The sequence below is a fragment of the Triticum aestivum genome, chromosome 1B (genome assembly GCF_018294505.1).
Source record: "Triticum aestivum cultivar Chinese Spring chromosome 1B, IWGSC CS RefSeq v2.1, whole genome shotgun sequence".
Classification (NCBI taxonomy): Eukaryota; Viridiplantae; Streptophyta; class Magnoliopsida; order Poales; family Poaceae; genus Triticum; species Triticum aestivum.
In genome coordinates, this window is record NC_057795.1 from 662232285 (window position 1) to 662246340 (window position 14056).

Here is a 14056-nt window from a genome sequence, read left to right on the forward strand (position 1 = left end):
CAGTATACACCATAAAAAACAGAATTTAAAAGGGTGTCAAAAGTTCATACCATACCAAAACCATAAACCATAAAAACCATAAAATTGGTTCGGTTTGGTTTATTTTCAGTATGGTCTTTCGGTACGGTTTTAAAATGCACATGGTGAGGTACAGCAGAGGAGAGACAAACCTTGCAAACAATTTTAAAAATATTCCTTGAACTTTTGGGATGCACTGTCAAAATTTTGAATTATTTCCAACACAAAAATAACAGTCTGACAGTAGAGTTGTGTCCAAGCTGCTGGACTGATGCAAAGGTACATCTGTTAAAGTGCAGAAGCTTCACCAAGATTACATATCCTGTTTTGCAAAATGTATCAACGTACAGTCCCCCGGAACGGCCCCTTCTCCTGTCGTTGTATGGGCGCCGACGGTACGGCCCCCTTCTCCTGTCGAATGGGCACCATCGACGCCGCTCACAGCGGTTATGTTACAAGCCAGCGAGTACAAGGATGAAGCATGCAATTTAGTCCATAGTTCTTTCAGTTTCATGTACCATGTCCCAAAATGCCACTATTTGGCATGTTCAATGGATTTTAATGAACAAGATATTTACTTAACAGACGATTAGCATACTACTCGTATTTGTGTAAATAGGGGAAATCAATAACAAGTATTATTATGACTTGAAGCCATTTATCTAGTAACCCTGGCAGCATACTTCAGTATGAGCATCATTTCAAGGGAAATACTTTCCCGCTTTCAGCTCAACATGATATCAGGATGCACTAGTACACAGCAAAACTGAAGCAGAAAAGTTAATTCCGAATAACATGGGAGGGTCTTACAAGTTAAATCAGTAATATCCATTTCAAATTTACTCATAAATCCTAAAAAAGAAATCAAAAATTAAAACAACAATATAAGGAAACAGAAGCTCCCATCAAGGCATCAATCATCAACACAAAAGCATCATAACTTCCAAGTTATACAGGCAGTTTTATTTGAAACAACCAGATAGCACGAAAACGGCTAATAGTAATAGCCAAGTTCAAGTTTTTATTTCTCGTATAAATTGGAAATGAACAACATGAGATTATCTTGCATTGATGCAAAAAATAAATCACAAGTTATTATTGTTCTCCTCTAACACTGATCTACATTAACAGCTAGAATGTCAAACAAAAAGCAAGGAAATAATTTGATCGAGGCCACCATCTAAAAGAAGTTACTATTGTGGTCAAACACAAAGCAACAAAAATAGAGATACAATACATCACATGAGACTAAGAGCATCTCCAGCCGTTGGCCCACCAGGGGGCGCGTAAAATCGCCGCCTGGGGGCGAGCCGGCGCAAAAAAAAAAGACATGGGGGAGAGTTGGTTCCCAGTCACCGCCCCCAGACGCCGTCTAAATTTTTTATAAAAAAACATTCGGCAAAGTTCGGTTAAACTCGGCTAAAATTCGGCAAACTTGGCATATATTAGACATGTTCGCGGTTTACATAACAAATTTATCTAAAAAAGGCCTAAACTACAACTAAGGGGCGAAGAAGTCGCTGAACGCGGCGTAGTCGACGTCGTCGCCTCCATCCTCGCCGTCGTCGTCGGCCTTCTCCTCCTTGACGCGGCCGCCCCTGCTGGACCCCTGGCCGGCGTTGCCATGGCGGACCGGTGGCGGTGGCGGTGCGTCATCGTCGTCACTGTCGTCGAGGACGACGACGCCTCCTTCGTCACGGCCCCGGTGGCGCTGCTCGAAGCGCTACAGGGCGGCGCACTGGCGCTCCATTTCCATCTTGAGGTAGTCTTTGCGCGTCCATTTCAGGGCCGCCTCGTCGTCGAGCTCCACGTCGCCGTGCTCCGTCTTCACTGCGGGAAGCCCCGGCTCCGTTTTCACGGCCGCGAGCCCCGGCTCCGTCTTTGGCTTAACGAAGCGCGGAGGAGCCAACGAGGAGGCGCGCCGGCCACCCTCGTTTATGACCATGCCGGCGCTGCGAGTGCGCCGGCCGAGCGGCGTCTCCGCTGCTGGCTCGGCCTTAACGCCGAGCAACGCCTGAGAGCCGGAGGAGCAGGAAGAAGAGTGTGAGGAGTGCGAGGAGGAAGACGAGGAGGAATCAAACCTCCTGGGCATCCATTGCCCGGCGCGACGGCGGCGGGCCTGGGCGACCGCCGTGGGAGGGTATGCCAGCGGCGGTTCGTTGCCGCCCTCAAGGTATGACAGCACGCCGTCGAGCGTGCGGCCGGGGGCGCCCCACAACATGTGGCGCCCCTCGCTGTTCTTCACGCCGCCCACCACCGGTGCCCCGTTGGTAGACGCCAGCCTCCTCTCCTGGCGGCGCTCGAAGTACGCGCCCACGCCGTGTGGCTGTCGGCGGCGTACTGGGGAAGGGCGAGCTATCGTCGGTGAGGGAGGCGCGCACGCGGTCGATCTCGGCGGCGAAGTAGGCAGGGCGCGCCTCGACGTCGGGCGACGGGGGAATGCCCCCCCCCCCCCCCCGTTGCTGAGCCTCCACCCCGTCGGCCCGACGCGCATGTCCGGCGACGCCGGGTTGTTGGCCTCGAACAGGAGCGACGACTCCCACTTGTGGAGCAAGCGGCGGCCGAAGCCATTGGCCGCCGCCGCGTCGCCGGGGAAACGCGCGGCCATCGGGTGTCGGAGTGAGGGAGAGGGACGGAAGAAGCGTAGGCGGCGGCGCATGGGAGAGGGAGAGCTCAGCGGCTAGGGCCGATGTGGCCAGAGGTGAGGGAGGCCACCGGCTTATATAGCCGCGCCCGTGTGGACGCGTGGCGGGAGGGGAGGCGTCGCCGCGCAGCCCCGTGACGCGCCGCCCATGATGAAGAATCAATGGTAAGGCTGACCGGCGGCAGCGCGGCAGCCTTGGCATTGATTCCCGCGGGAACTGAGGCGATGAGGGCGACGAAGCGGCCGTCTCGCTGACTCGGCGGGCCCGCGGCTGTTTCGCGCCAAAACACTCGCCCCGGCGCCCCCAGCGTGCAGGGTTCGGTCTGGGTCTGCCGGCGCTGATTTCAGTCCAAGCCAGCGAAAAACGGGCTCCTGGGGGCGTGACTGGGCCGTTTTTTCGGCGCCGGCGCGAAAAAATCGCCTGAGAAGGCCGTGTTGGTGGCGTGGCTCGAGATGCTCTACAAGACAGTACACCATCAATACAATTTCTAAGCAGAGCGAAATGTAAAAAAAAAAACTTGAGAGCAGAAATTCAGACTCTGTATGGTTCAGGGGAGAGACGACCTGAACAGGGCCAAATCTATCTTGGCCTTTTAACCTAAAAAGAGAAAGAAAATATATTTATCTAGGACTTCCATTTGCACACAAGAAAAGCACACTCCCAGCTCTCAGAAGTTCGAGAAAATCAAACACGACATGACATTTGATTTTTCTCTGGTAGCAATCTGAGTTTACTCATAGATACATGGAACAAAAAAAACTAGGTACTTCTTTTGATAATCAGACCTTACAAGAAATCATCATTCAGAGCACATGAAAACATGAAAGGAGGTAAAGAAACAACAAAAACAAGGAAGTGGGGAACAGTTAACATAGTTCTTTCAGTTTCGTGTACCATGTCTCAAGCTGCCACTGTTTGAGTGCAGTTTACTGAACAAGATGGTTACTTCACAGACTGATGCAACAACTCAAACCGGAAGCAATTAACATATGTTTTACATAAACAGGGGAAAGCAATAACACCTATTATTATGAGTTAAAAGCCATTTTTGTAGTAACCTTGGCAGGATACTCATCATTTCAAGGCAAATAAATACTTTCCTGCTTTCAGTTCAAGATGATATCAAAATGCACTAGTACACAGCAAAACTGAAGTAGAAAAGTTCAGTCAGAATAACAAGGCAGGGTCTTGCAAAAAAAAAAAGCGATGTCTTATTACCAGAATCTGATTATCACAGGCCAAAACAGCACAAAGTAGTCATCAGACCTAGACAGGCCAAGAATTAATGGAGAATAAGAAAGCATCTGAACTCTCAGCGCCTTATATGGAGAAGACTCTTTCCTCCCTTGTTGAATCAAATGAACTCAGCGAAGTTTCTCCTTCACAGAATACTTCTTGGCAGCGTCTCGCACCTTTTCAATATACCCTTCAATGGGTGGCGTGAGCGTTGCCATGTAGCGGTTTGCAGGGAATGGCGTCATGTCAGGAACCATAGCAGCAGCTCGCAGCTTCTCAGGGAGCGCAGCAATGGCCTCCTTCTTGAGCCTCAAGAGAGTCGACTCTGCCGTTTGACGTGCACGGTGCCGTCGCATTAGCACACGGCTGTATTCTTTGGCAAGACGCCGGCCATCTTCGACTGTCAGCTCATACTCAGGGATAGCCTCCTCATCTACAAGACCAAGACTGATATAGTCAAGGCCTGGTGGACCCATCAGAACACGGTCACCATCACCTCCACTGGCACCCTTGGACTTGGCTTTAGCTTTAGCCTTGGCCATATCAAGCTCACGTTGCCGTTCCTTGGGGATGAGCCCAAGCTCCTCACGCTTCGCCTCGCGAAGACGCTCCTTGGGGGACAGGTGTCGTAGAGGAGTAGAGGACTTCAGACAAGACTCTGCAATCTGAGTAATCCGCTCGATCGCTTCACGGCGACCACGGCCAGCGCCGCCGCTCCCAGCAGTGGCAGGCGCGCCCCCCTTCTTTGCTATAACGCTGCGCCTCAGAGGCATCCCAGCTTTGAGCTTTGCCTTGCCCTTGGATGTGCCGCTCACTGGTGCACGCTGCTGAAGCTGGTGATGCTGGCTGGTCATACCAGATGCCACTGCTGCTGCTGGGCTCATGGCGAGTGTCTTGGAAAGACGCCGAAACATGATGGCTGAAGCCATTTGACCGACCACCTTGGCTGCACAAACCAGAAATGCGTCACCATGGAATACATATCATCTAACTCGGCTGATCAAATGAAATTCGTCTTGAATGAGAAACATCTTCATGCCGTGGGTGCGGAACATACAAGAAAATATAGTTAACCTTACATCGAAGCGTCGTATGAAATAGCATTCCTGAACAAACTGACAGCAATCACCGCTACGACTAAGGATGCAAGCAGGGCGGGCTCACGGACAATACCACAAACACAAACTTAGTGTTAGTTTTACAGCTAGAGGTGAAGTGAATGAAGATTGAGGAGTTTTGCGGGGTATGAGGGCCGCCGCTTGCATCCCTTGCTATGACACATCCAGGCATCACACAAACTAGAATTCTACTAGCAACCAATTCCTTAACAAACAGCAATCACCAAAATTGCAGCAGTAAAAATAATTCTCTGAACAACTATTAAACCTCCTGAATGAGTGACATTCAAGCATCAATCTAGGTCGAAACGATGAGGCATTGATTTCTCTCTCAGATTAACCTCAACAGTTGAAGTGGTACTAAAGATGCACATTCTGGAAATCCAAAAGGGAGGAGCCAGAAGTGGTGGGGGGAGGAAGAACCTGGAGGGGCGACTCCGGTGCCAGGAGGCGCCGGGCGAGGTGACCTGCGGACGGATGAGCAGGGCTGGCGGGACGCGCTGGAGGCGGAGGGCGATGGGGCCGTAGGACGACGGCGCGGATGGCGACGGGGGAGCGGTTGGGTTCGTCCGCAAGTTCGATCTGGGCGGCGGCGAGGTGAAGGTCGCGGATTCAGTCAACTTTTTTTTTTATGAGACACGCCGGTTCAGGCAACTGGCGCCCACTGCCCCACCTGGTGGGCCGGCCCAGGAACACGCAGCGCGTTTTTAGCACGAAATGTTTGAGAACAACTGTAGCCGCGCTATGTATCCTCAATCCTAAAAAAGAATTACACATACATTTTTAGAAAAACGTGTTTTTCTTAAATGCGAACCAAATTCGAAAGTTCCCAGATTTCAAAAGGTTCATTGATTTTGTAAAAAACTAATCACTGATTTTGAAAAACAAATTCACCAATTTTGAAAAAAGTTCATAAATTTGAAAAAAAAGTTCATTGATTTGAAAAAAAACTTCACGGAGCTACAAATCCCAGACTCGATCCATGCAACCCAACAGACACCTTCAGAGATACCTGTAAAGCACATTTATGATCACCCAATTACAAAGTGGCGTTTGATAGCACACAAAGTATTTCTCGGGTATCCGGGAATAGCATGATCTCATGATCTGAGAAACTGATACTTGACATGAAGAGAACTATAACAAATAACTAAGCGATACGATCGGTTGCTAAGCTTACGGTTGGGTATGTCCATCTCATCATTCTCCTAATGACGTGACCCCGTTATCAAATGACAACTCATGTGTATAGTTATGAAACATTAACCATCTTTTATCAACGAGCTAGTCCAGTAGAGGCCTACTAGGGTCATGGTGTTGTTTATGTATTCACACATGTATATAAATTTTCGGCAAATACAATTCTAGCATGAATAATATATAAACATTTATCATGAATAATTAAATATGATAATAACCAATTTATTATTGCTTCTAGAGCATATTTTCAACAATAGGGTCATAAACCTGACATCTAGGGCCCACCTACGACCCCACACCATCATTGGGAGGTCCTAGGGCCATAGACGCATTCGAATGCATGCCCTGGATATCCACTCGGATACAGCAACGACATTCGGACGTCTTCCCAGCATTCGGCCTCACCAGCACCACTCGGGCATAGGAGGCGGAGAGGCGACGTGGGAGCCGCAACGACCGGGAGGCTTAATGTTGGACTTCAAGTGTTGTTGTAGCGGCTGTTACCAATAACGCATGTAGTTATACTCATTCATTCCCCCTTGTAACGTCGCAGTAATGGGTCGATGCGCTCTCTATATAAGCCACCTTCAGCTCCTTCACAAGGGTTCGCGACCCAATGTAATCAGACACAGAGAATACAAAGCTCCAGAGCTTGAGACATAGGGCCATTACCTCTTCGAGAGGCGCCCAAACTCATACATCCGAGTGTCTGATACGTCTCCAACGTATCTATAATTTTTTGGTTGCTCCATACTATTATAGTATCAATATAAGATGTTTTATATACATTTACAATCACTTTTATATCATTTTTTGGTACTAACGTATTAACTTAGTGCCCAGTGCCAGTTGCTGTTTTTTTACTTGTTTTTGGTTTTGTAGAATATCAATATCAAATGAAGTCCAAATGCCCTGAAACATTTTGGAGATTTTTTTCCTGGACAAAAGAGACACTAGAAACTTCGGGACAGGGCCAGATGATAGAAGATGGGTCCACGAGGCACCAGGGCACGCCCAGGGGGTAGGCGCGCCCTGGTGGCTCGTGGTGCCTACACGGCTCCGTTTGACCTAACTCTGCCTCTATAAATTCTCTAACATCATGAAACCAACAGAGCCAGATGAAATATTTTATCCGCCGCTGCAAGTTCCTGTTCTTGAGAGATCCCATCTAGAGGCCTTTTCCGGCACTCTGCCAGAGGAGGAATCAATTACGAGGGGGGGGCTATGCATAACTTTGCTTCCCTTCGATGATGTGTGAGTAGTTTGCCACAGACCTACGGGTCCATAGGTAATAGCTAGATGGCTTCTTCTCTCTCTCTCTCTTTGATCTTCAATACAATGTTCTTCTTGATGTTCTTGGAGATCTATTCCATGTAATGACTTTTTGCGGTGTGTTTGTTGGGATCTGATGAATTGTGAGTTTATGATCAGATTATCCATGGATATTATTTGAGTTTTCTTTGAACTCTTTTATGCATGATTACTATAGCTTTGTATTTCTCTCCGATCAATTGATTTGTTTTGGCCAACTAGATTATTTTTTCTTGCAATGGGAGAGGTGCTTTGTGATGGGTTCGATCTTGCGGTTCTCAATCCTAGTGACAGAAAGGGACATGACACGTATTGTATCGTTGCAATTAAGGATAAAAAGATGGGGTTTATTCATGCGCGAGTTTGCTTTGCCTACGTCATGTCATCTTGCTTAAGGCGTTACTCTGTTCTTTACGAACTTAATACTCTAGATGCATGTTGGATAGTGGTTGATGGGTGAAGTAATAATAGTAGATGCAGGCAGGAGTCGATCTACTTGTCTCGGGTGTGATGCCTATATATGATCATTGCCTTGGATATCGTCATGATTATTTGCTTTTCTATCAATTGCCCAACCGTAATTTGTTTACTCACCGCATGCTATTTTCAAGAGAGAAGCCTCTAGTGAAAACTTTGGCCCAGAACTACTTTTATCATATACCAAAAACCAAAAATACATTGCTGCACTTTTTCTTTATTTATTTTATTTTATATTTTTGCATCTATCTATCTGTCTATCTATCTATCTATCTATCAAACATCATACAATTTAATCTTGCATGTAACTGCCGAAGGATCGACAATCGCTTGTTCGCGTTGGGTTGCAAGGATTTGTTGTTTGTGTGCGGGTGCTGCTGACGAGCTGTTGCGTGGTTCTACTACTGAATTGATAACCTTGGTTCTTAACTGAGGGAAATATTATCTGTACAATACTGCATCATCCTCTCCTCTTCGGGGAAATCCCGACGCAACTAACAGGTTGCAGTGTCACACCTGCGTTGTAGCTAGGTTCCGCCTTGTTCTTACCCCGTAGTACTTACTATCAGATTCGTTGCCTCAACAGCCCCCTTTTCCATAGGGGGGAGGCCGAATCCTACTAGGGGAGGAGTTGGAGCCCTCCCCCTAGACCGGCAGACCAAGGAGGGGCTTTCTCTCCTTGGTGGCTGCCTCTCCCTCCCCTCCAACTTATATATACTAGGGATTTTTGCTCTATAAAGTCACACAAGTTTTTGAGCCTTGTCTAGTTCCATCTAGTTCTAGTTGATCCTAGTTGATCTAATTAGAGCTAGACCTAGATCCTCAAATCTTCATAATTAGAAGTCCAGTGTGGTTCTAATCTCCTTCCTCTAATTGTCCGGCGACGTTTAGCTCTGGACGGCTTGGCTAGCTTGAGCACAAGGTTCAATCTTCACTTGTAACGTCGGGGCTGGGGGTGGGATTCTCAAACCGAAAGCACAAGGTTCGTGCTTGCAGGACTAGCACACAGAGTGGGAGCTCTGTAGCATTTCTGATATTATATGTGGATGACATATTATTGATTGGAAATAATATAGAATTTCTGGATAGCATAAAAGGATACTTGAATAAAAGTTTTTCAATGAAAGACCATGGTGAAGCTGCTTATATATTAGGCATCAAGATCTATAGAGATAGATCAAGATGCTTAATAGGGATTTCACAAAGCACATACCTTGACAAAGTTTTGAAGAAGTTCAAAATGGATCAGTCAAAGAAAGGGTTCTTGTGTGTATTACAAGGTGTGAAATTGAGTCAGACTCAATGCCCGACCACTCCAGAAGATAGAGAGAAAATGAAAGTCATTCCCTATGCCTTAGCCATGGGTTCTATCATGTATGGTATGCTGTGTACCATACCTGATGTGTGCCTTGCTATAAGTTTAGCAGGGAGGTACCAAAGTAATTCAGGAGTGGATCACTGGACAGCGGTCAAAATTATCCTTAGTAACCTTAAAAGGACTAAGGAAATGTTTCTCAGTTATGGAGGTGATAAAGAGTTCATCGTAAAGAGTGATAGACCTGATGTGTACCAGACTTCATGTGCGCCTTGCTATAAGTTTAGCAGGGAAGTACCAAAGTAACACTACAAAAAAAAGACACATCTGTGACATTTTGGGCCGAACGATTTTTTTTCCTGTCATGCTTATGACACTTCTATGATGATAACTATGACAAAACCCAGTATCATCATAGATGTGGTGGGCTCCTACTTGTATGACAAAAAATAATGACAGAAACTGGGCTTTTTGTCCTGGGCGGGCTAGAGACGCACCTGCATGACATTCTTTGGGCCGTCCATGATAGAAAAAAATCATGGTAGAAGCGAGGGCGAGCAAAATTTTGGGGAGTTCCCGATTACGGCGGGTGGTCGGAACCGAGCGATGCACGGAGGTTTGCGCATTTCTCTCGTACACGTACGCACATGTGTGCGAGGCATTACGCTCTAACACAAGTCCGTTTCCTTTGGTTTGTGGTACGTGACACCCCTCCCGATGAACATGACCCCCGTTTCGACCGTAGCCGGTCGAACAGAAGGTCGTTTCCTCCGTACTGCGGTACGCCAGACCCCGTTTCGGTTGTCCGTCCAAGCCGGTTGGCTCCCGTTGAACAGGATGCATTCCGACCCAGTCTGTTGCCTCCCGATGAACAAGACATTGTTTCTCCATTCTGACCCAGCCGGTTGGTTGCCCGATGAACAGGACGTTGTTGTTGCCGTCCATTGCCTCTCCATGTACACGAGCCCTGGCCGTACGTATGCGCGAGTACGCATTCGAGACCCCTCCCGTATGTATGTACGTGGCCATATTTTTTGGCATGTGGTTGTACATACGTGTACACGGTTTAGAAGGGAATGCTTGAACTACTACGTCGGGGGCTCTACTACTACATGTGCCGCTGCTTGCTCGGCCACGGTTCATCTTTGCAGAGAGACCGATCGACCAGTATGTGCGTACACGTTCGCGACCAGAATGACAACGCTACGTACGCTTCGACCAGGTGGGTCCCGGTTGTCACGGAGGATAAGGAGGCACTCCCTTGCGTGTAAAGTTATTGATGCTGGGTCCGAGCTGTCAGGGGGAGGATAGATTTTTTCCGCGCCTAATATGGAGGCACTTCCTTGCGTGCGAAGATGTAGCTTGTGGGTCCATCTATCAGCCTCACCGCGTACACTACTCTTCCAATGGATGTGGTTCATTGACCACATTGACCACGTCGTGGGGACAACACCCAGGCGATGGATGACGGCGAGGCCTAGGAAGGGAACGACGCTGAGCCAGGGAAGATGAGGCAGGTGGATGCCCACGCGGAGGGGAGTACGAGGGTTCACTGGTTCAGCTGCAGTGTTAGGCTTCGTCGCTGGAGAATAACATGAGGTGTTGGTGAGTAGAGGAATGTCCTGGACGGCAATGGGAGTAGGGTGGGCCGATGAGGCCTGCACGACAGCACAGCCAGCCATGGGAGGCGGTAGCAGGTGGTACCACCGATGGTGGTTTGGGCAGCTGAAGCATGAATATCCGAGATTGAAGAAGTACCACATCCGTTTGATGGACATCCAACGGCCACTGCTAATTGAATCGTATGTTGACTATAAGTTGACAAAGCCTTGCGTACGCGTCAACATAGTAGGCCCACAAGTGACCATCACATCTGTGGCAGATAACATATAGCCCATTTGTGATTTCTTACCCATTATTTAATTCTAATGGAATTTACTCAGCCCATTTACTGTTTGTTAAAATTACAACCCATTTCCAGCTATGACTTTGTTAATAATTTCAGCCAACCGCTCCAAAAATTCAACAAAATTTTCAACATTTTGATGGGATCCGAAATATTTTTTAACCCAAAATTTAGAGTCATATTAAATATAGTTTCAAAAGAAATTTGTATTAGGTAAAAATGCAACGAAATCAAAAAATATACCTTTTTTTAGAAGAATTAAAAATGTACCTGTTCGGTGTGTTTTTATATTTACAACCAATTTTTTAATTACAACCCATTTATTATTTCTTCAATCCCATTATCTTGGCAAGTCTAATGCAGCCTACTACCTGTTGAGCTTACGTTGGTTTTCCCTAGAAGAGGAAAGGGTGATGCGGCAAAGTAGCGTAAGTATTTCCCTCAGTTTTGAGAACCAAGGTATCAATCCAGTAGGAGACGAGGCACAAGTCACCGAATACTTGCACAAACAATCAAGAACTTGTAACCAACGCCGATAAAGGGGTTGTCAATCTCTTCACGGTCACTCGCAAAAGTGAGATCTGATAGAGATAATAAAGTAAATGTTTTTGGTATTTTTGGTCTATAGATTGGAAAATAAAGATTGCAAAATAGTAAATCAGAAACTAGCAAGATGTAAACGAGATTCAATATATGGAAAAGAGACCCGGGGGCCATAGGTTTCACTAGTGGCTTCTCTCAAGATAGCATATATTATGGTGGGTGAATGAATTACTGCCGAGCAATTGATGGAAAAGTGCATAATTATGATGACATCTAAGGCAATGATCATGAACATAGGCACCACATCCGTGTCAAGTAGACCGACTCCTGCCTGCATCTACTACTATTACTCCACACATCGACCGCTATCCAGCATGCATCTAGAGTATTAAGTTCATAAAGAACGGAGTAACGCATTAAGCAAGCTGACATGATGTAGAGGAATTAACTCAAGCAATATGATGAAAACCCCATCTTGTTATCCTCGATGGCAATAATACAATACGTGCCTTGCTGCCCCTACTATCACTGGGAAAGGACACCGCAAGATTGAACCCAAAGCTAAGCAATTCTCCCATTGCAAGAAAGATCAATCTCGTAGGCCAAACTAAACCGATAATTCAAAGAGACTTGCAAAGATATCAAATTATGCATATAAGAATTCAGAGAAGAACCAAATAATATTCATAGATAATCTTGATCATAAATCCACAATAGATCGGATCTCGGCAAACACACCGCAAAAGAGTATTACATCGAATAGATCTCCAAGAACATCGATGTATTGAGAATCAAAGAGAGAGAAGAAGCCATCTAGCTAATAACTATGGACCCGAAGGTCTGTGGTAAACTACTCACGCTTCATCGGAGAGGCAATGGTGTTGATGTAGAAGCCCTCCATGGTCCAAATCCCCCTCAGAAGGATCACCGAAAAAGGCCCCAAGATGGGATCTCACGGGTACAGAAGGTTGCGGTGGTGGAAAAGTGGTTTCGTAGCTCCCCCTGATGTCTTTAGGGTATAAGAGTATATATAGGCGAAGGAACTAGGTCAGGGGAGCTACCAGGGGCCCACGAGGGTGGGGGGGGGGGCGCCGAACCCCCTGGGTGCGCCCTCCTGCCTCGTGGCCTCCTCGTTACGTCTCTGACTTCATCTCCAAGTCTTCTGGTTAGCTTTCGGTCCAAGAAAGATCATCGCGAAAGTTTCATTCCGTTTGAACTCCGATTGGTATTCCTTTTCTGCAAAACTCCAAAATAGGAAAAAAAAAGAAACTAGCACTGGGCCCTCGGTTAATAGGTTAGTCCCAAAAATAATATAAAAGAGCAAATTAAAGCCCATTAAACATCCAAAACAGATAATATAATAGCATAGAACAATCAAAAATTATAGATACGTTGGAGACGTATCAAACATCCCCAAGCTTAATTCCTGCTCGTCCTCGAATGGGTAAATGATAAAAACAGTATTTTTGATGTGGAATGCTACCTAACATATTTATAAATGTAATTTTATTTAGTGTGGCATGAATGTTCAGATCCGAAAATTGAAGACAAAAGTTTAATATTAACATAAAAATAATAATACTTCAAGCATACTAACAAGGCAATCATGTCTTCTCAAAATAACATGGCGAAAGAAAGCTTATCCCTACAAAATCATATAGTTTGGCTATGCTCCATCTCCGTCACACAAAATACTCAAATCATGCACAACTCCTATGACAAGCCAAGCAATTGTTTCATACTTTGATGTTCTCAAACCTTTTCAACTTTCACGCAATACATGAGCGTGAGCCATGGATATAACACTATGGGTGGAATAGAATGGTGGGTGTGGAGAAGATAAAAAGAAGGAGATGGTCTCACATCAACTAGGCATATTAATGGGCTATGGAGATGCCCAACAATAGATATCAATGTGAGTGAGTAGGGATTGCCATGTAACAGATGCACTAGAGCTATAAGTGTATGAAAGCTCAAAAATAAACTAAGTGGGTGTGCATCCAACTTGCTTGGTCACGAAGACCTAGGGCATTTTGAGGAAGCCCATCATTGGAATATATAACCAAGTTCTATAATGAAAATTCCCACTAGTATATGAAAGTGAAAAAAGAGACTCTGTACCATGAAGATCATGGTGCTACTTTCAAGCACAAGTGTGGAAAAGGATAGTAACATTGCCCCTTCTCTCTTTTTCTCTCATTTTTTTGTTTGGCTTCTTTGGCCTCTTTTTTTTCATTGGCTTCTTTGGCCTCTTTTTTTTTATTTCCTCACATGGGACATTGCTCTA

The 14056-nt window shown here is 46.2% G+C and overlaps 1 protein-coding gene across 1 annotated transcript; it reads right to left on the reverse strand.

The window, feature by feature from the left end:
* Nucleotides 1-3777: 3777 nt before the first annotated feature.
* LOC123099170 (uncharacterized) lies at nt 3778-5689 on the reverse strand. Its single transcript, XM_044521335.1, has 2 exons — nt 5441-5689; nt 3778-4845 (listed from the first exon to the last, which is right to left on the reverse strand). Exon 2 carries the CDS (start codon nt 4826-4828, stop codon nt 4028-4030), a length of 801 nt encoding a protein of 266 aa, XP_044377270.1. The 5' UTR covers nt 4829-4845; nt 5441-5689; the 3' UTR covers nt 3778-4027.
* Nucleotides 5690-14056: the final 8367 nt, after the last annotated feature.